At 52.6% G+C, this 22,234-nt stretch overlaps 1 protein-coding gene and 1 non-coding gene across 2 annotated transcripts in view; one reads left to right on the forward strand and one right to left on the reverse strand.

Moving 5' to 3' along the window:
• Positions 1-20,244, reverse strand: part of ACOT11 (acyl-CoA thioesterase 11) — a 47,284-nt gene extending 27,040 nt beyond the window's left edge. The window contains exon 1 of the mRNA XM_024119831.3: positions 20,106-20,244. Within this exon, the coding sequence (XP_023975599.2) occupies positions 20,106-20,138 (33 nt within the window). The 5' untranslated portion in view covers positions 20,139-20,244. The remainder of the gene's footprint in view (positions 1-20,105) is intronic.
• On the forward strand, positions 9,884-9,990 carry LOC112063896 (U6 spliceosomal RNA). Its single transcript, XR_002891242.1, has one exon. It is a non-coding gene; the product is annotated as a U6 spliceosomal RNA (small nuclear RNA).
• Positions 20,245-22,234: the final 1,990 nt, after the last annotated feature.

Genomic DNA, 22,234 nt, shown 5'->3' on the forward strand with positions numbered 1-22,234 from the left:
TCTGTAGCTCCTGCCACTGTCCCCACAGCTGCTCTCCCAGCTCCAGACCATGCTCAGTTCCTCAGAGCAGACTCTCACCCCACCTCCGTCCCTCTGCCACATGGGCACTGCCTCTGCCTAGGATCCCTTCACCTGAGCTACCTGCCGAGTGACTGCTTCCTCCTCCTCCCTCTTCAGCACCTCCCCCCGCCTTTTCTCCAGGGAGAGTTAGGGCCTCCTTGGCCCCCACAGCCTTACTGTCTCCACAGTCACTGATTCAGAGCCGCCTGCCGCAGCAGACAGGCATTCCCACGGGACAGGGATGGAGTCAGGCCTGGCACAGAGCAGGTACCAAATAAACGCCTATGGGAGAGGAAAAGGGTGATGACAAGGGCTCCTAGGAGCTGAGACTTGATGACGAGGACCATCTGAGGTACAGGGAGGACTGCAGAACAGCAGAAAGGAGAAGCAGGAACAGCAGGGACTCCAGTGATGGGAGTGGCCGGGGCAAAGGGAAGCAGGTGGGGAAAGTACTAGGTACCTGTTTGGGTGCAGACAGAGGGAGGGGCCAAGGAGTCCCCAGAAACCACGGAAGACCCCTGGAGAAGGGCGTGGCCTACAATGATTAGCGGGAAAATGTAGAGACCAGCCAGCAGAGACATCTTAGTGCCTTCAAGAACCATCTTGAAGGACTTCCCTGGTGGCGCAGTGGTTAAGAATCCGCCTGCCAATGCAGGGGGCACAGGTTTGAGCCCTGGTCTGGGAAGATCCCACATGCCATGGAGCAACTAAGCCCGTGCGCCAAAACTACCGAGCCCGCGCTCTAGAGCCCGTGAGCCACAACTATTGAGCCCACACACCGCAACTACTGAAGCCCGCATGCTCTAGGGCCTGCGTGCCACAACTACTGAGCCTGCGTGCTGCAACTACTGAAGCCCGCACGTCTAGACCCTGTGCTCCACAACAAGAGAAGCCACCACAATGAGAAGCCCGTGCACCACAGAAAAGAGTAGGCCCCGCTCACTACAACTAGAGAAGGCCCGCACACAGCAACAAAGACCCAAAGCAACCAAAAAAAAAAAAAGAATCATCTCAAAGAACAGGCCTAGAGCAGAGGAGGCCCACCTACCCTGGAGGGGAGGAGCTGGCCTGGGTGACCGCTCAGCTCACCCACCATGACACGGGGCTGCCCTTGGGTATCAGCCTGGCCTGAACTCAAGTCTGGTTCCACAACTAACTTGTGTGACTTCAGGCAGGCTGTTCAGCCTACCTCTGTGGACTACCTACAGTTCCCTCAACTGTAAAAATGGGATTATAATACCTACATCCAGGGTCATCATGGGGATGAAATTAAACAAGATCAAGTGTTCAAAGCTCCTAGCACACGCCTGCCACGTGGCTAACATTTATTGAGCACTTAGGTTAGCATTATAAACTGAGTTTGGGCTTCCTACAGAAATATAGCTGGGAGACACCTAAAGAGAGCTCAGACCAGACTGTCTACATAGTACTTTCTCATGTATGAGTTCACCAGAAGCTCATGGCAACCCCATGAGGAGGCAAGACTGGTAGCCGGTTTGAGAGGTTCTGTGAGAACTCAGAAAGCCAGCAATAGTGGAGTAGGGATTCAAGCGCAGGGTGCAAGGCTCCGCACGGCCCTGCCCCCCCTACTCTCCCGTCTGGCCTCTCCCCAGGGGGTGGGGACTGGAAGGCAGGCAGGCAGCAGGGAGAAGTGCCTTGGCCCACCGCCAGCCAGGCCTCATGAAAACCAGGCACTCCTGCAGTGTGAGGGAGCTGCCTAAGCTGGTGCCCTGTCCCCGCAAAGGTGGCTCCAGGCTCTCAGAGCGACCAGCTGCCTCCCAGTGATTTTCCCACCAGCAAGGCAGGAGCATCTGTCAACCTCCTAAACACCCCTTCAAACACCCCTTCAAGTCTATTCCCTGTCTTCTTCCCAAAAAAGGTTCTGAGGCAGCCTGCACATGCACACAGACTGCACACACACAGGGGTCCATAATGCAAATAGAGCTAAGGAACAAAATAAGGGACGAGGAATTATGTTAGGAATCCAGGTGCACAAAGATGCTGCCATAGAGAACTGCATTTGGCCTTGAGATTCCCGGTAGACAAGGCTATAAAGGACAGTAGTGAGAACCAGACTCTCGGGTAAAAAGAGGATGCACTCGTCCGTGACGCCAGCTTGAGGACTAGGAGGACGTCGGTGGCCTGTTCCATAGGCTTTTGATAGTCTTACATATCAGATCATACCTTCATTCTAGAAGATAAATAATGGTCTCCAGTGCCCTATGCACACATCCTCATTTTACTTCTAGCTACAGGGTTTGTTGGCACTTGACATTTTTCAAGATTTGGGGGTGAGGAAGGTAGAGAATTAAACCATTATTTTTTACTAAGCACCTGCTATATGCCATTCATTTTGTTAGCACTTATTGAACACCTACTGTGTACCAAGTTCTACACTAGGAGCTTCCATATGTATTATTTCAGTAATTCTCATATCTATCCTACAACGCACTGTTATTCTACCCATTTTACTGATGAGGAAACCAAGGCTGAGAGCCAGTGCATTGCTTCTGAACACTTGAGAAGTGACAGAGTTTAAGACAATCCCAGGGCAGTTCCCTGGTGGCCTAGTGGTTAGGATTCTGGGCTTTCACTGCCGTCACCCGGGTTCAATCCCTGGTCGGGGAACTGAGATTCTGCAAGCCATGCAGCATGACCCCCAAAAAAACACAAACCAGCAATCCCAGACCTACCAGCCAAAGCCCACATTTATATCTCTATAGCACTTCCACAGGCCTCGGAGATGGAGAAGATGGAAGAAATTCTTCCATCAGAAACTCAGAGAGCAGGGCTTCCCTGGTGGCGCAGTGGTTGAGAGTCCGCCTGCCGATGCAGAGGACACGGGTTCGTGCCCCGGTCCGGGAAGATCCCACATGCCGCGGAGCGGCTGGGCCCGTGAGCCATGGCCGCTGGGCCTGCACGTCCGGAACCTGTGCTCTTCAACGGGAGAGGCCACAGCAATGAGAGGCCCGCATAAAAGAAACTCAGAGAGCAGACGCAAACTACCCCACGTCATACAGCCGGTCAGGGACGGAGGAGAGAACAGAGGCCAGTGCCCTGAGTCTCCACCCAGAGCCCACATTCTGGGGTAGGCTGCTCAGGCGGTGGGCACTCCCCTTCTGACAGCCAGCTCTTGTGCTCTCCCAGTGTGGACAGAGGGGGATGGGAGGGTCTCCAACCTTCTCATCTTGCCCCTGACCCTAAATCTGTCAAAGAAGGGAAGTGGGGTTGGGGGCATAATTGAAATTCTGAGCTAAGCCTGCCTCCTTTGGAGGTAGAGCTTCATGAGGTATTTCCAGTTCAGTGCCTTCCTATAAAACTGAATATAAGTAGAATTCGTATCAGCTCATCACCCCCAGGAGACGTTGGATGAGTTATTTTACCTTTCTGTGCCTCAGTTTCCTCATCTGTCAAATGGAGCATTTAACTAGAGAGTCTCCAAGACTCTTTTCAACCATGGAAGTGTTTGGCTTATGGGAGGACTTCCTTGACAAGACCCACGAGGCCCCCGGCAGATCGCCGGCCACGCCTCCAGTCTTGATCACACCCGTACCGCCAGCCACACTGGCCATCTCTCAGTTCCTCATACCCATCAGGCCACTGCCCACTTCTGGACTCTTCTCACGGCATCCCCTCTGCCTGGAGCACTCTTCCCTCTCCTCTCCACCTCTGTAAGTCCTTCTCATCCCTCAGCTCCATTCTCTCTCCCCCCATCCTCATGGTCCTGGCCCGGTGGACCTCTGCTCTAAATGCTCTCCATTGTGACAACATTCATTTAATTGTGGGAGTATTTGGTGGGCATCGATGCGAAGATCCACCAGGTAGGAGCCCTCTCTCTCTACACCTGGTGTCCACCGGGCCCAGCACGGAGCCTGGCTCACCGTGGACCAAATGAATGAGTTTGTTCAGAGGGTCTCCAATGCCCACCGACATCAGCCTATGTAGGCAGGGAGAATACAGGCCATGAGGTCAGGAGAAGTTCTCCACTAGAGGCCCTGCCCCCTCACCCCATTCTATTTTTTTTTGCTTTTTTTGGCCACGCCACAAGGCACGTGGGACCTTAGTTCCCTGACCAGGAATCGAACCCGTGCCCCCTGCAGTGGATGCGCAGAGTCAAACACTGGACCACCAGAGGAGTCCTTTTTCCTCCCTCTTTTTTCCCCCCCTTCACCCCATTCTAGAACAAAGAGTCTGAACATCACCTGCCTCCATCCACTCCCCGAGGGTAAAAATAGCTTGTCTGAAATCTGATACCTGGGTCATCTGGAGAATTCCTCCTGCCCCACTGAAGAGCCAGCCAGGGGCCAGAGAGGGCAGGGAGGGCATTTCCTGAATGCGTAACCATTCCTATCTCATCTGATCCACAGGAAACATTTGAGGTGTTATCATTGGCAAGGTACACAGGGGATCCAGAGAAGTCCCAAGTCCAAGGTCCCCCAGCTCTAAACCACAGAGCCGGGGCTTAAGTGCAGGCCTCCTGCCTCTATCTACAGGGTAGCTCTTGCCTCATCACCACAAGACTGAAAAGGGCTTAGAGATTGAATACAACTGCCTGCTGGTATGGATGGGGAAACTGAGGCAGTGGGTGCCGTCTGTCCAAGGTCTTAAGTGAAAGGGCCTGAAGTGGGGCAGAACTTGAATAAGTTATTGAGAAGTTGAGGACGTTCCCCACCCCATCTCCATCCAAGACCAGTGAGGGTTAAAGGAGATCCCGAAACTGAGGGCACCCGACTAACTGTGAAGTGCTGTCAGGCATGAGGGAGGCTGGAGACGACGAAGCAGTTGGGCAGAGGACCAGACTTGTCTTTCCCCCAGCAGCCTTCTCACTCCTGGAAACCAGAATGTGGAGATGGGAGGAAATGTACGGAAAGTGCCTTGTAAACCACAGTGGCTCAGCCCTCCTCTTATTCCAGCACTTCTTGAGTCTGCGAAGGGCCTGTCCACAGGGACAGGACAGCCCGAGTGGATCCCCACCCGCACAGAGCAAGACAGGGGTTACCTGGGAGACACTGCTACACAGAGCGGGCGCAGCAGGGGCCTGAAAACGAGGCGGAACCTGCAGGGACTGGCTGTGTGGGACTGGGCTTCAAAGTAGCCTCATCCTCATTTCTGCTTCTCTGCATTGTTTGGGCACTGTCCCCACAGGGTGTTGCAGAACTATGACCGATGGGACATGAGCAAGTGTTTAAATCTCTGGCCCCAGCTTCCTCGTTTATAAAATTGAAAGGGTAGGTATGCAGGTGAGAATGAAAACAATCGTGCTCCCTTGTTTAATGATTTAATATGTGCCAGGTGTGGTGCTAAGCATTTTCTGTGCCTTTTCTCTTTCAATCCTCACACAGCTCTAATAGTCGAATGTTGTTATTATTCCCATTTTACAGATGGGAAAACAGAGGCTCAGAAAGGGTATGGTGCACACGCGTGTGCGCACACACACACACACACACACACACACACACACAGCCAGTAAAGGGCAGAGTTGGGACTTGAACCCAAGTCTGTTTAACTCAAGGGCTGAGTCTGCTTGGATACTTTGCTGTAACTGCCTCTCTCTTGTCTGACAGGCAGGATAGTTACTGCTGCATCCCAGGCATTAGTGCCAGGCACAGGCCCTTTCTTACCCACACATGCCAGGCAGGGCCCTCAGGGAAGCTCTCCTCCACATCGACCCTCACATCCTCTGCAGGAAACAGTGATGGTATCAGGACCTCCTCCCAGCACAGTCCAGGGTCCAGGCACTTGTCCTACTGGATGCTCAAGGCCAGCTGCCTGTGAGGGAGTGAGGTGCCACCACCAGTGCAGAAACTGCAAGCTGTCTGTCAGCTGAAAATTGTACTTTCTAAATCCTTAACTTTGGGGAGTGGGAGGAAACCTCACGGACAGCTAGATAGGCCCCTCTCAGACGCAGGCATGTCCAGCCACCCCTGCCCCTCCACCACCGACAGCTGCCTCCCTGCAGCTTCCTTCCTTGGAGCTGTTTGCCACCTCCCACCCCCTACCTCCAGCAGACCCCAGAAAGGGGCAGGAGGGGTCTGCACACAGGCAGTCTGACCCCAAGTGTGACTGGCCCCTCAGGCAAGCCTGGCACCTCAGGCAAGCCCCTCTGATAGTATCCAGCATGGAACCCACATTCACGGGGAACCCCCTGCCATGCGAGCCCCTGGCAGTGGGGTGAGCCCTTCAGGATCTGTGAAGAATAGGGCCAGCCTCTCTCTTCATCAGAGCCCTTCATGCCCTGCCTGCCAGACAGCCAAGGCTGCTGCCTGACACCACATCTGAGTCACCATGGCTATGGGTGGCCACGCGATGGGCCAGGTCCGGGCACCCTGCAAGCAAGCCCATTTACCTTGGAGCTGGAAACAGTTACAGGGACCACTTGAGAAGGGGGGGGCGGGGAGAGAGGGGTTACAGAGAGAGAAAGAGGGAAAGAAGGGAAAGAGCAAAAGGGAATAGAAAAACCATGAGGTCAAAGAATAGACGCTGGTAGGGAACAGAGCAAGTGGAAGAGAGGACACACACACCCAGAGAGAGAAGTGAGGGAGGCAGGAAAGGGGCCCCTCCCAAACCCCCCCGCACTGCTCACATTCCTCAGGCTGGAGCTGCTCTCAGCCCTTTGGGATTCTGGCCACAGCTGGGACTTCCTGCCCCAGGAAGCTGGCAGCCCCGTGGCCCCTTGGAGGCCCCAGTCGCTGCTCCAGTCCCTGAAGTCACCTCCACTGAGGGATGGTGTCTGTCCTCCCCAGCAGGTGGGGCCCCTGCCCCAACCCCTCAGGCAGCACCTACAGGCTCAGTCCCCTGCTTGGTCCCCACACTCCCCCAAGCCCCCAGCTGGTCACCGGTCACCAGTTCTCCCGTCCTCTAGCCCAGCTCCCCTCCCCTCTTACAACACACCAACTTCTTTCCTCCAAAGTGTTCAAGAAATCATTCCTAAGCAGAACAGAGTGGCGAGAGTGGGTGTGACTTCACCCACAGAACGCATTTCCTTACTCCGCAGGAAGAGTGGGCCTCAGGAGGCCCAGCAAGGGGACACCAACCCTTGAGGGGCTGATTCTAAGGCCCTGAGTCACCAGGTGGAAGGCTGGGACCCAGAGCTGGGCCCGGCCTGCTCCCTGGCAGGGGCTGCTGAGCTGAGCAGATGCGCCAGTGGTTCTCTGATGGGCACTCACCATGTTCCAGGGCCTTCCTCGGCCTCAAGCTCTCTGGCTGCAAGATGGCCTTATCATTCCTGCCCTAGTCCCACTCCCACACCCATGTGCCCTAAACTGTCTCAGAGGAATCTGAGCCCACAAGAAAGGCTTGTTGAAGAGGTGATGAGCAGGGCAGACAGAGAAGAAAGAAAAACAGGAAGGCATAGGGGGCTGGCAAGTGGGACACAGCCTGCATTGGAATCCTGGCACCGCCTCTGTCTCCCTGGATAAACTTAGTCACTTACTTAAGCCACTCTGAACCTCACTTTCCACATCTGTAACATGGGAATAATAATATCATAGTGAGTATTCAATCAGATTATATACAAAGTGCTTAGACCAGGATCTGACCTGTAGAAAATGCTTGAAAAGTGCCAGCTCTCCATGTTGTTAAAAAGCCAAGGCATGGGGACTTCCCTGGTGGTCCAGTGGGTAAGTCTCCACTCTCCCAATGGAGGGGGCCCGGGTTCAATCCCGGGTTGGGGAACTAGATCCCGCATGCATATGCCGCAACTAAGAGTTGCATGCGGCAACTAAGAAGCCCGCGTGCTGCAACTAAGAAGTCCGCGTGCTACAACTAAAAGGTCTTGCATGCTGCAACAAAGATCCCGCGTGCTGCAGCTAAGACCCGGCACAGCCTAAATAAATAAAAATAAATCTTTAAAAAAAGTAAAAAAAGCTGAGGCATTTATATCATTCTTTTAGATTCCATACAATACATAAATAGACTCATAGACATAGAAAACAAACTTATGGTTACCAAAGGGGAAAGGGTGGGGGAGGGAGGGATAACTTAGTGATTTGGGATAAACAGATACACACTATTATATATAAAATAGATAAACAACAAGGACCTACTATATAGCACAGGGAACTATATTCAATATCATGTGATAACCTATAATGGAAAAGAATCTAAAAGAATACATATATATATATACACACACACAAGAATACATATATATACATATATATATATATATCACTGAGTCACTTTGCTGTACACCTGAAACTAACACAACATTGTAAATCAACTATACTTCAATTAAAAAAAAAAAGCCAAGGCATTGTTGAAGGTATATATATATATATACACACACAAGAATACATATATATACATATATATATATATATATATCACTGAGTCACTTTGCTGTACTCCTGAAACTAACACAACATTGTAAATCAACTATACTTCCATGAAAAAAAAAAAGCCAAGGCATTGTTGAAGGACACAGGAAATCGTCCTAACCAGGAAGGGCCTGCACTGGTCCCTGGGGTAAGAGATCCCCACCGTGACTGGCCAGGCGGCCCTGGCAGAGCCTACGCCAAGCTTGAGGATGAGGACCCAGGCCTCGGGTGGACAAGAGAGCTGCAGGAAGCTTCCAGCGGTGGCAGACAGGCCTTTCTACCCAGTTCCAGGACAGACACTTCCAGGTGAACACGCCAACTGTCTAACACCAGGGCTTCATTTCATCCATGGATCAAGATGTTGAACAGGCTGGAGTCTGTGGTACTCCAAGGAGGCCTCCCACGGATGGCCACTCACAGTCTAGCCAGACTCAGCAACTTCTCATCTCCCTGGCCCCTGAAAGTCTCAAGGCGCCTCACTAAGGAAATGGCTTCTTGGAATAGAAGGCAGCGATCGCGAGAAACCAGCTCGGGTTCACAGGGAACAAGGCATTCCAGGCACAAGGGAAGAGCTCACTGGGGCAGGAATAGACATAGTTTGCGTTTGCACAGATCCAGAACATTGTGGGTGCTCAGTAGACATGAGTTAAATTGAACCTGGGAGCTGTCTGCCATGGAGTCCACATTTGTCTTCTCTGTTCAACTTTTGGTCAGAGGGCTTGAATGAAGACACACCTGGTCATGGATGGCCACCTGAAAGGTTGTAACTTTTAAACATAAAACCAAGCAGATGAAAATGAACATGATTCACACTGTCGGGCTGCATTTAAGTTTTTCTGTTGCCATCACTTTGTTCGATGCTATATGTGTGCTGGCGTGGCTCTAGCTGAATGGTTGTTTATGCAAAAATGGCCTCATGATTTCCCCTAACCACAAGCACAACAGTGGCAACTCCTGCTGCATCCAAATGGGGCCCTGTGGTTTCTGAAGGCCTCTGCGGAGGTGAGCAGTGGGGACGTGTTTAGGGCAGGAGTGACTGGGTGGCAGGGAAGAGACAGCCTCTAGCTGGGGCACGGCAGGCAGTGTGAGGCCCAGCTCTGTAAGGGGGAGACAGAGGGGACAGGGAGTGGCACAGGACGGACAGTCAGGCAGTAGGGGAGACAGCGAGGGGGCCAGGCTACTTGTGGCTTGGGTGACAGCCCTCTGGCTGCAAATGTGAGCGCTGGTGGGGTCACAGGACAGGAGGGTCCTGGTAAGGAATAAAACCAAGACCAAACAGGAGTGGACAAGGTTAGAAAGAGGCTAATTCTGGCCGGGGATCAACATCAACCTTTTTAAAGACCCAGACTCTCCACTCATGAATAGACAATAAACAAAGGAACGAGATTGTTTTAGAGTGAAAAGTGCTAAGAGAAGAAAAACAGTGGTGCTATTCACAATAGCCAAGACATGGAAGCAATCTAAATGTCCATCGACAGAGGAATGGATAAAGAAGATGTGGTACTGTGCTTGCTTCAGCAGCACATATACTAAAATTGGAATGATACAGAGAAGATTAGCACGGCCCCTGCGTGAGGATGACATGCAAATTCGTGAAGGGTTCCATATTTTTCCAACAAAACATTGTGAATCAACTGTACTCCAATAAAAATTAATTTTAAAAAAAGAAGACAGGGGCTTCCCTGGTGGTGCAGTGGTTGGGAGTCTGCCTGCCAATGCAGGGGACGCGGGTTCGCGCCCTGGTCTGGGAGGATCCCACATGCCACGGAGCAACTGGGCCCGTGAGCCGCAATTACTGAGCCTGTGCGTCTGGAGCCTGTGCTCCGCAACAAGAGAGGCCGCGATAGTAAGAGGCCCGCGCACCGTGATGAGGAGCGGCCCCCGCTTGCCGCAACTAGAGAAGGACCTCGCACAGAAAGGAAGACCCAACACAGCCATAAATAAATAAATAAATAAATAAATTTTTTTTAAATAAGAAGAAGATATGGTACATATATACAATGGAATGTTAGCCATAAAAAGGAAAAAAAGAATGACATTTGCAGCAACATGGATGGACCTAGAGATTATCATACTAAGTGAAGTAAGTCAGACAGAGAAGGACAAATATCATATGATGTCACTTATATGTAGAATCTAAAAAAAAAAAATGAACTTATTTACAAAACAGAAATAGACTCACAGACATAGAAAACAAACCTATGGTTACCAACAGGGATGGGGGAAGGGGTGGGGATAAACTAGGAGTTTGGGATTAACATATACACACTACTATATATAAAATAAACAACAAGGTCCTACTGTATAGCACAGGGAACTAAATTCAATATCTTGTAATAATTTATAATGGAAAAGAATCTGAAAAAGACTATATATATGTATAACAATCACTTGGCTGTACACTTGAAAGTAACACAACATTGTAAATTAACTATACTTCAAATTTAAAAAAATTTTTTAGAAAGAAGAAAAACACCAGATGTGATAGAGAGAGAAGGTGGTGGACCTGAAGGAACTAATTTAGGTTGAGTAATCAAGGAGACTCGTGGCCAAGATCTGAATGAATGAAAAGCAGGAGAGATTGGGCAAGGTTCTGGGGGCACAGGGTCCCAGGCAGGGGAGCAGAGGGTGCAAAGAGCACAAGGAGGAACGGGAACAAGCTTGGCTGCCAGAGGAAGAGCAGGGTGGCCAGAGTAGCCAGGGCAGTGTCAGGGAGAAGGGAAGAGACTGGGAAGAGTCCGATGTCACCCAAGGCCTAAGGTCTCAGTGGAGTTTGGATTTTACTCGAGGTGTGATGGGAAAAACTGAAGTCTATGAGTGGGGAGAGAGTGATCTGACCTGCATTTTAAGATCACTCTGCTGGGGACTTCCCTGGTGGCGCAGTGGTTAAGAATCCACCTGCCAATGCAGGGGACCCGGGTTCAAGCCCTGGTCCGGGAAGATCCCACATGCCGCGGAGCAACAAAGCCCATGCGCCACAACTACTGATCCTGCGCTCTAGAGCCCTGCAAGCCACAACTATTGAGCCTGCACCCCTGGAGCCCGTGCTCCGCGACAAGAGAAGCCACAGCAATGCGAAGCCCACGCACTGCAACGAAGAGTAACCCCCACTCGCTGCAACTAGAGAAAGCCCGCCCGGCAACAAAGACCCAACGCAGCCAAAAAATACACAGAATTAGTAATATAAATAAATAAATAATAAAATATCTTCAAAAAATAAAAAAGATCACTCTGCTGTTGTGTGGGAGCGGATTGCAGGGTGAGAGAGAAGAAGCAGCGAGACTCCTCCGTGGGCCCCTGCAGTCCGAAGAGAGATGATAGACCCAGGAGTATTTGGGAGGTGGAGCCAGCACTACGTGCTGAAGGTTTCCATGTGTGAGAGTGAGAGAACAGGAAGTCGTGGGGAGGATCCAGACTTTGGACAAATGGCTGGTAGATGGTGGTGATGGTTACTGAGTTGGGAGAGACCAGGGAAGAAATAAGTAGGGGTGGAATCAGAAATTTTTGAGATCCTATGAAACACTTAAAGAGGGATGTCAAGAAGGATGAATGTTCAAGTTTGGAGCCCGCTGGAGAAGAGGCTGCACCTGGGGACATGAGAATATTTGGGCTTTTAAGGACTCTGCAACCTTGTGGTGGGTCAAAGGTGGTTGCCAATTCTTTACTACTCCTCCCTAGACCCCAGGTTGGGTCTAATCCCCTCCTCTTGAATCTGGATCCCCCTTAGTGACATTTCAACTGGTGACTGTTTTTTTTATGTGTGTTGGGTCTGTTGCTACACGTGGGCTTTCTTCTAGTTGTGGCAAGCAGGAGCTACTCTTCGTTGCGGTGTGCGGGCTTCTCATTGTGGTGGCTTCTCTTGTTGTGGAGCATGGGCTCTAGACACGTGGGCTTCAGTAGTTGCAGCATGTGGGCTCAGTAGTTGCAGCACCCAGGGCTTAGAGCACACAGGCTTCAGTAGTTGCGGCACACGGGCTTAGTTGCTCCATGGCATGTGGGATCTTCCCAGACCAGGGATCGAACTCGTGTCCCCTGCATTGGCAGGCGGATTCTTAACCACTGTGCCACCAGGGAAGTCCTCAACTGGTGACTTCTGAGACCAGATCATGAGAAGCCTGATAGCTTCCACCCAGGCCTCTTGGAACTCTTGCTCTGGTGGAGCCCACTGCCAGGTGGGAAGTCTGACTTCCCACTGAGACCTTCATATGGAAAAGGCCCCATGTGGCTGCTCAGAATGACAGTCCCAGCTAGAACCAACTTTCCAGCCATTCCCACCAAAGGGCCAAATACCAGTGAAGCCATGGTGGACTCCATAGTCCAGCCCATCCACTGGCTGAACACCACCAAGTAACCTCCATCAACACCACATAGAGCAGAAGAGTCACCCAGCCAAGCCCTGCCCAAATCCCTGACCCACAAAAATCTCAAGATAAAATAAAACGGTTCTTGTTTTAAGCCACTAAGTTTGGGGATGGTTTGTCACACAGTCATAGTAATAGAACAGACATCATCCAAGGAGAGAGCAAAAGAGGTCAGCTGGGAAGGAGGAGCCTGCAAGGGAGCCAGAGAAGGAGCCCTGAAGTGGGAGAAGCACCAGGTCTGGGAGGACCTCCAGGAGGAGGGGCGCCTGCGGGTCCAGGGTCAGAGAAGCTCTAAGGGGGCGGGAGGAAGGGCTAGAGAAGAGCTCATTAGAGTGTATTAGGAAAAGGCTGAGAGGAAAGAAGTGGAAGCAGGGACCACAGAAAACTCTTTCAGATTCTTGTGGGAATGGGGAGCAAAGAAACAAGGGAGTATCTGGGAGGGGACATGGGGACAAGGGAGGGGTTCTGTTTGCCTAGAGGCAGGGGAACAAAGAGCTCGTTTGTCTGCTAATGGGACAGAGCCAGTTGTGTGCCTGAGAGCCGCCTACAGCACGGGGATTGCCCAAGAATTGCTCTCCCAGAAGCTCAGAAAATCCCTTTTTGGAAATCTATGGCTGCCATTTACTGTGCACCTACTATGTGCCAGGGCTAGTTCTTGGGGGTCCTTTAATTCTCAAGTCCGCCCTGAAGCAGGAGCCCTCATTTTATTGTTGAGGAAAAGGAAACTCAGGGAACAGGGAAAGATCCACTCAAAGACACATGACCAGTAAAAGGCAGAGCAGAGACTGGACGTGGGCTCTTCTGACTCCAGAGCCTGACAGAGGTGCTGCAGGGGGACCAGTCCTGGAGGGAGATCAGATCCCCCAGCCCACGGGACTTAACGAGACAGAGCCTGGCACTTGGGAGACCCTCCGTCGGTTTCCTCCCTGCTCTCCTGCCTTCCAGGTGATACGGAGAAAGAGCTGGAGGGGAGTGGTCCCTGGCCAGTCCATCCCCCACTGGGCTGTGGGGATCTCACCACCACCCACCATCACCATCCCCCCACGCCTCTGCAGAGGGCCTAGCAGGCTCAGAAGTCCCTCCCAGTCTCCTGTTTGCCTCCCTGAGAACCAGTCTGAGCAGGGATGAGACACACCTTCTCTCAGTCTTGCAGGCTGAAAGCTCTACTTTTATCTTCCAAAGTAAGGGCAGATGGGTGGGGACCAGGTAATCTCAGTCCCAGGAGGCCCTCAGGGTAGGGGTGGAGGAAGCAATGCTGTACTTGCCCCTTCCCTTGCCCCAAAGTCTTTCAGTCCTTGGGCCCCTTCCTCTCCCCAGGCCCATGTGTCCCACGTACCCCACTGCTCTCAAAGCCTGTACGCAGGCCGTCCAATCTCTATGTAAATGCATCATGACACTAACCTCCTTGGCACAAAGCAGGCTCAAATGACAGGGACCATTATTACCCCCGTGTCCACATGTTTCGGATGAGGAAACTGAGTCTGGGAAAAGGTAGCCGCTAGCCACTAGCCCAGAACGAGCCGGAGCCTTCTGACTCCAGACCACCATCCCTCCCACAGCTCTGGGGGCAGTATCCCCAGAGAAGGAGAGGAGCTGGGTCTCTCCACACCCTCCCTAAGGGATCAAATGGGAATTGAGACTCACCTGGTTTGGCTCAGCCCTGGAGTGTGCTGGAAATCTGAGGCTGCTTTAGGAAGACTTGAAGGCCACTCCCCTTCCAGATCTCTGACCCGGATTCCAGGCCTGGGAGCAGGGCCACACCTGGCTGGGCCGCACCCCCAGGGCAGATCACAACCTGTTCTAGAGGTGGAGTTCAGCACTGCCACCAGGAGTGAGCATCCCATATTCCAAATGATGGGCTTCCGTGTGGCACCGCAGAGGTGCTGCCAGCCAGCCTGCTGACCCCCTGGACTTTTGAACAACCAGACAAGGTAAAGCACATACAACCACTTTCTAGACTGTAAAGTGGGTGTACATGTGAGGAGATAAACTCCTTGAAGACAGGAGCCAGGCCCATGTCTCTCTAGAGTCCCAGGGCCTCACTATATATATATTTTTTCCAGCTCTATTGAGATATGGTTGACAAATAAAAGTTGTACGCATTCAGGTTGCAAAACACAATGTTTTGATATACGTATATATTGTGAAATGATTACCACAATCAAGCTAATCAACACATCCATCACCTCACAGTTACCCTTTTTTGGGGAGAGTGGTGAGGATGCTTGAGATCCACATTCTTAGCAAATTTCCAGTACATAAGGCATTATTATTATTATTATTATTTTTTGTGTGTGTGTGTGGTATGCAGGCCTCCCTCTGTCGCGGCCTCTCCCGTTGCGGAGCACAGGCTCCGGACGCGCAGGCTCAGCGGCCATGGCTCACGGGCCCAGCCGCTGCGCGGCATGTGGGATCTTCCCAGACCGGGGCGCGAACCCGGTTCCCCTGCATCGGCAGGCGGACGCGCAACCACTGCGCCACCAGGGAAGCCCCATGGGCATTATTATTAACTACAGTCACCATGCTGTATTTTAGGTCTCCAGAACTTATTCATCTTATAACTGAAAGTTTGTACCCTTTGACCAACATCTCCCTTTTCCCACGCCCCATCACCCCACTATACTTTTTTGAGCACCTACTATGTTCCAGGCCTTTATATACATTATATAATGGCTTCGTATCCATGATACCATTTAATCTCCACCAAATCCTGTGAGAGACAACTATCCCTCTTGCACAGAAAAGGGAACTGAAACCGGGCTATCTGAGGGCCACGTTGCTCTGGGTGGTAGTGCTGGGATTTTGCTTTTCTCACTACCGCAGTTCTTTCTACTCATTCACTAGGCTTCCTCTCCAAAAGAGGTGCTTAATACTTAATGTCTACTGCCATTAATTAATTAATGTCTGATTTGCGGAGAGAAGATTATTACTATTGAAGAAGGCCCAGGCAGGATATATGTGTTACATGGGCAAGGGGGCCAGGGAGAGACACCTCAAGGGGTTACTGCCAAATGCTCTCCCTCTTCCTTGCGGAAAGAGCTTTTCCCACATCTCACACACAGGTGCCTCTGCCGGGACCATGCTTCCTAACCTGGCAAAGTTTTCAAGGCTGAGCCACCCCATCACCTCTTCCATGGAGACTGCCCTGTCCCCTAGGCTATGAGGGGCCACCTCTGGGCTTCCCTCTGTCACAGCCTGGCCACACTGTGCTGTCATCATTGGTTTTTACCACTCTCTGTCTCCCCATCAGCTTGGGGGAACCTGAGGACAGGTCCAGTCTGACTCATCCCTGTGTCCCCAAAATGCCGGACTCTCGTCCTTTCCATCACTGCCCTTGTGCCACCTCCTACCCACAAGGAGGCTGCTTCTGGTAGTGGCAGGAACACACAGGTCTGCAGCCAGGGAGCTGGCAGAGGACCCAGCCGGCAGCACCATCTGTCCCTGGAGGCACAGGACAGAGCAGGCACAAGGCAGAGGTGTCAGTTCCTCAGCTCAGCCAGGTCAGCCCAGGACAAGGCCCAGCTGTAGCTTAGGGTCAGACGAGACTTCGAATTCTCTAACTAGCTCAAAGTGACTCAGTGCCAGAGGCTTGGTTTTCTTAGCTGTAAAGCTAGCTGGATACCAGCAGCCTTGCAGAGCTGTTGGGAAGTTTAAACACACCTGACACTCCGTAGGTGCTCAACGAAAAGCTAGCATTTACCATCTCATCTGACCCACTGACCCTGTCATTAACCCACTGAGGAAACTGAAGTCCAGATGAGACGGAAATAAAAGAACCAATATTTACTGTGGCCAGTTATGTGCCAGGATCTACAGTCCTCCAGTGTCTTTAACAAGATCTGCAGGAACAGACCTGGTTCACAGATGAGGAAACAGGTCTACAGGGAGTGAAGTGTGTGAGTGTCTCTAAGGCAGTTATCTGGACTCTTACCACTGTCCAGCTCGGACCCACCTGGACCAGGCACAGGTGAAGGGCAGGGGTGCAGCCTCCCCTAGGCCCTAGGAGGTAGAGGCAGGAAGTCAGTCCTGAATCTGCATTGTCAGTGTGTGAAGGTGGGCAGAGAAGCCTGGCATGGGGTGAGTCTGGGTGTGAGATCGAGGCCACTTTCTCCGTGGCCAAGACAAGGGCTGGAAAAGGGGTCCAAACCTAGCAGGCAGGGGTTCCGAGTCTCTCGCCAGTGGTACAAGCCCAGGCACATCCTCTCACTTCTCTGTGCCTTGTCTGCATCAGGGCACTGATCCTATGGCCCACCTCCCTATTGTGAGGGGTCAGAGGTGGATGGGAAAGCAGTGGGGACCTTCATGGCGCTGGAGGAGAGGAACTCTGATGCTGTGTTCTCCCGGGCTGCTGAGCTCAGTGTACAGGGACTGCACACCTTGGCACCAAGACTGGGGACCAGAGAGCCCCCAAGGCTGGTGGGCAGAGCAATAGGGCCCACAGCACTCCAAACCCTGCCTCCGGGGTCCAGGCCCCCAGCCTGCAGCGCGTCGTAGCCATGTCTCAGCCCCTTCCAGCTGCTCTGCCCTCACTCGCTCCACTCCAAGCCACGCCAGCCTTCGTTCGGCAGCTCAGATGCACCAAGCTCCCCCCTCCTCGGAGCCCATAACTGAATACTATTCCCGCTGCCTGGAACGCTCTTCCCCCATCTCCTCCCATGGCTGCTTCCTTCTCAGCCGCTGGGTCTCTGCTCAGTTGTCACCTGGTCACAGAGCTCTCTTGTGACCTCTCTCATTATTCTCTAACAGTTCTCTGTTCTCCAGACAGCCTGAGTTTAATCTCAGCAGTGCCACTTACTAGCTGTGTGACCTTGGGCAAGTTACTTAACCTCTCTGTCTCAGTTTCATCTTTAATATGGGCATGGTACCACTATCTACTTCACAGAGTTGTTATAAGGAATATATGAATTAATGCATGCTTGGCACATAGCTAGCATTTATATGACATTTATTATTACTATTCACAACTCTATCACAGATTTTCATTGTATGTTTCTTTGACTACCTTTTCACTGTGTCTCCCTCATTAGCTGTCAGCTCCACACAATAGCCAGGGCTCATCACACAGTGCTCAGCGCTGACACAGGCTAATCCCTGTAGAGGGAACAACTGAGACCAGTATAACATCCCGAGGAAACACCATTAATTCTGGGAGCAGCAGGATGGGGGTTTGAAGGGGAATGATGGCTGAGCCAGGTTTTGAAGGAGGAAGATGAGTCCTCCGGACTAAGAACACCAAGGCTATCTGCCCATGGATGAGACTGGGGTTCAAATGTGGCTCCCGAATAGGCTGAAGCTAAGTGTCTGAGTCTCATCTCCTCCTCCAGGAAGCCTTCTGGGACCCCTTCAGCCCCCTCTGAGCTCCCAGTGGCCGCTCATTGGTCACAAGATTTTGTGCTCCTGCTGCATGAGAGGTACATTAGTTTACGTCTAGGGGTCTCCCTTCCTCCACCACACAGCAGGGTCCTTGAGGGAGCTGGGCCCCTACTTTTCACTGTCAGGACCAACCTCAAGGTGGTGCACAAACCCTTCACAAACATCCAGACCCCCAGGATGTCAAGGCTGATGCGGACCTCAGAGAACAATCAGGGAGGAGGAGCTCGTGGCCCAAGGTTACATGTCAACGATGGGGTGAAGATGAGATTCTAATCCAGAGGTGGCCAAATGGTATGGCCTAAGCCTCCCCACACTCTGAACTAGACCCTGACTGAGGCTGGCGCGGGGGGCTGGGGAGCAGCACCCCCAGCTGTCCTCGGGTTCAAGGTGAAGCAGGGGGATCGCCACAGGGGGTCAGGAACAACGGGTAAGTCTGCGGGTGCGTGAACACGTGCACAGATGCTCACGTCTGTTTCTGACCTTCGACCACCCTGTTGGCAGCACTACCCAGGTGCAGAGCTTCTCAGGGGGAACTGGGACAAACAGCTCCATCCTCATTCCCAGAGTAAATGAAGTTCCTGGGCCCCCTTGGGAGCTGCCCAGACCAGGCTAGAACTCAGGCAGAGGTTCCCAGCCTCCCCCAGGGTACCAGCCCAGGAGTGCGGGACTCCGTGCCCAGTACAGACTGACAGTTTGCGTGGGGAAGGAGAAGGGTCTCCACTGAGAGAAACAGGACAGGGGACCCTTCCAGCACCACCACACAGGCATTCAATGCTCCTCCAACCTCCCCCCCCACCCCAGCCTGGCAGGAGGCTCACCACCTCATTCATTCACTCACATGTGCCGAGTGCTTGCTGGGTTACCCAGTGATGGGTGAAAGCAAAACCATCCGACTCCAAAATGCTCACTGTCTGCAGTGCCATGTGATACTGACAAGGGCCCCCAAACCCTGTAAAGCAGGGCATGTGGGTTATCTGAGGCCCTCCTTTAACCCGGTTTTTTTGTCCCCAGTGAAGAGTTTGGTGGGTGGGTTTGCCTGCTTTTCATTAACAGCAGCTTTGGTAACAACCCAGAAAATGGTCTCCTCCTGTATTCCAGGGGAATTTGGGGAATTCAGGAGGAAACAAGGGGAGTCCAGGGAGATCTGCCATGAAGGCAATGATCCAAAGGAGGTGATCAAGGCCAGTTATACAGATAGAGGGCGGGGGTGGAGAAGAGATGTCTTTATTTGCCCCTGCCCCTTTTAAAAGGCTTTTCCCAAAAATGTCTTCAGAGGATGGTAGCTCTACACCCAGCATAGCACGTCTGCCAGTCTGTCCTGAACGCTTCTCCATTCCCCAGATCAAAGGCTCCCGACAGGGACCGCTGAGCACTTGGGTCTGTCTGGTGCCTCAGCATCTAATCTCATCTCCAAAGTCCCTGTTAGGAGGTTCCAGGGAAACGTTCTCTGCGAGGTCACCTTGCAGAACACCTTTCCAACAGCCCTCATTTGGTCCTGCACGTGCTCTCCCAAAGAGGTCATTGTCCCCAAGAACCCTAGCTTCAGCCTGTCACACTCACTCACACGCACACCCCTAGCCTGTATCTTCTAGCAGCTCCGTGGCCCTCAAGCCCTGAACTCTAAGAGTTAAACACTACAGAGCCACAGAGCTCAGCCGTCAGGCAGAAACCAGCACAGAACTCCATGGGGAGAGACACACACCCCCAGAATAGAATTCCAGACGCAAAGAACTTGCCGAAGATGATTCCACTCAACATAGCCAGCCCTCCTAACGGCCCCTGGGGCTTGTTTGGGGATTGTTGCTTATAATAAACCAGCCCAGGAGTTCTGTGATTTCTCCTTGCAAAGACAGCTAGAAAATGGCCCATGGAAAATGAAAGAGAAGATGTAGGACTTCTGACTTAAAATGGAAACTTCAGTTCTCTTTCGGGATCCCCAGCCTCCAGTCCCCTCCCCTCTGCCCCTAACCCGCCCCCAGCCCACCCTCCATACCCTTCGCAGGTGATTTCCGACATTCTGGATCATTGCTGCCGACACCCCGCTAGCTGTTCGCACCCTCCTCGGAGAGACACTGGTCACCTGAGCGACAGCCCGTCTCCAGCTCCAAATGAAGCTGGTCCGCCTCTCCTCGCACTCCTCCTCCCAGGCTCCCGCCCCTCCTAAGCCAGCCGTTATCAGTTATCACCGTGTCCCGGCCTTTCCTCAGACTGCCCTCGGGCCCCCCTTCCCCTAGCGCCCCGCACAGAGGCTCCTGTGCCAGCCCGCCTGCCTGCCCAGTGAAGAGCATGGAGGGAGGCTGCCAGCTGGGCCACAGCCATGTCAGGGGGCCCTATGCCCGCCCGCTGCGCACCCAGCTGGACACTCACTGCACCTCCAGCCACAGCCAAACTTCGTCACCCCCACTCCCAGCCCCTGACATCCTCCCCACAGGGACTCTGGCTCTGGGGTGGCTCCAGGCCCCAGCCAGTGACACTGGCAAAACAGGCACCGGCTTTCCATCCGTCCACAAGGGGTCAGGCTGGAAGGTGGCAGGAGTCTGGGGAGCTGGCAGCAGCCTCCCAGAGAGATACCAGACCCACCTGCTAGGACTCTTCACCCTTGAGGTGCCTCCCAACGCTCCAGCCCACCAGCATCCAGCAGCTGCTGGCCAGCGATGGGGCACACCCCCTCACTTCCTTAAAATAGGTGGCGTGACTTTTCTAAAAGTGACACCTGCCAAATTCCACCCATCCGCTCCACAGAGTTCATCCCCCTGGGCTCCCACCCCAGACCCTAGAAGACTAAAAGACCATCAGGACTTTCCCTTCTCCCTCTCACTTCTGCAAGGCACATCGTGAGGCAGCTTTGACACTCACATTGGATTTCTCATGACAGGGCAATAAAATCAAGTGCTTGGTGTTTTAGAAAAGAAGGAGGGGAGTGGAATGCAGGCAGGGGAGCTGGGAAGGACAAGTGGATGGCGAATAATAATGAGCACCTCACAATAACCCAGCACCCACGGTGTGCCAGGCCTCACCATGTCCTCATTCCAACCCCACCTGAAGGTTGCTTGGGGAGGGTAGGTGAGGTGCCCCAGGTGGCACAGCTATTGAGTGCAGAGCTGTGCTGGAACAGAGGTCAGTCCAATTCTGAGGCCTCTGCCCTTTCCTCTGCCCCTCTAGTTCACTCACCACATCCCTGATAATGTCTCCTCCTGGGCCTAAGACAACTGGTTTCTGGGCCTGTTTCTTTCACTAATGTGCTATGTGACTTCGGGCAAGTTTTCTCCTCTCTCTGGGCCGCCCTGTTCTAGGAGTCAAGGACTCTAATGTCCATCACTGGGAGCTCAGGCCTTACCTTCAAAGAGTTTATGGTCTGTCAGTACTTCAGTGTCTACAAATGCAAAATTAAAGTCACGCCTTAAAAATGGCAAGATAGGGCTTCCCTGGTGGCGCAGTGGTTGAGAGTCCGCCTGCCGATGCAGGGGACACGGGTTCGTGCCCCGGTCCGGGAAGATCCCACATGCCGCGGAGCGGCTCGGCCCGTGAGCCATGGCCGCTGAGCCTGCGCGTCCGGAGCATGGCAAGATGATCCAAGGATGGCACTGAGGACTGGGGCAAGCTGGGAGGCTTTGTGGAGGAAGTCGTGTTAGAGCCTGACTGAAGACTGAATAGGCTGACAAGAGGGGTGAGGTGGGAGGCCTAATGGGAACAGAACAGGATGCAGTCATAGGCAGTGAGGGCCCTCATCTTGCAGGAAAAAGCTGGGAGTCTATCGTGGAGGACCTTGAATGCCAGGCAACAGGATTTAGGCATCAGGGAGCCTCAGGTTGAAGAACACTCTCAGTATGATAAAAGCCATGTGAGGTGAAGAGGACAGGCGTCATGAGACCTTTCTGGACAGGCAAGAAAACTGGCCTAGAAAGGGGATAGCTCAACTCACTGGATCCCCAATCTCACTGGGTAAGGCAGGCAGGCAGGACAATTTCAGGGTCTTCGCTATGCAGATGAGGAGATAGAAACCCAAAGAGCTTCTGGTCCCCAGCCCTACCCTCTCTCCAGAGCTGTCTGGACTCAGACTCACTGGACTCAGTCGAGTGTCCCCGTCTTACAGATGAACACATTGAGACACAGGGATGAAAA

Source organism: Physeter macrocephalus, unplaced genomic scaffold (genome assembly GCF_002837175.3).
Source record: "Physeter macrocephalus isolate SW-GA unplaced genomic scaffold, ASM283717v5 random_346, whole genome shotgun sequence".
NCBI classification, from domain to species: Eukaryota; Metazoa; Chordata; class Mammalia; order Artiodactyla; family Physeteridae; genus Physeter; species Physeter macrocephalus.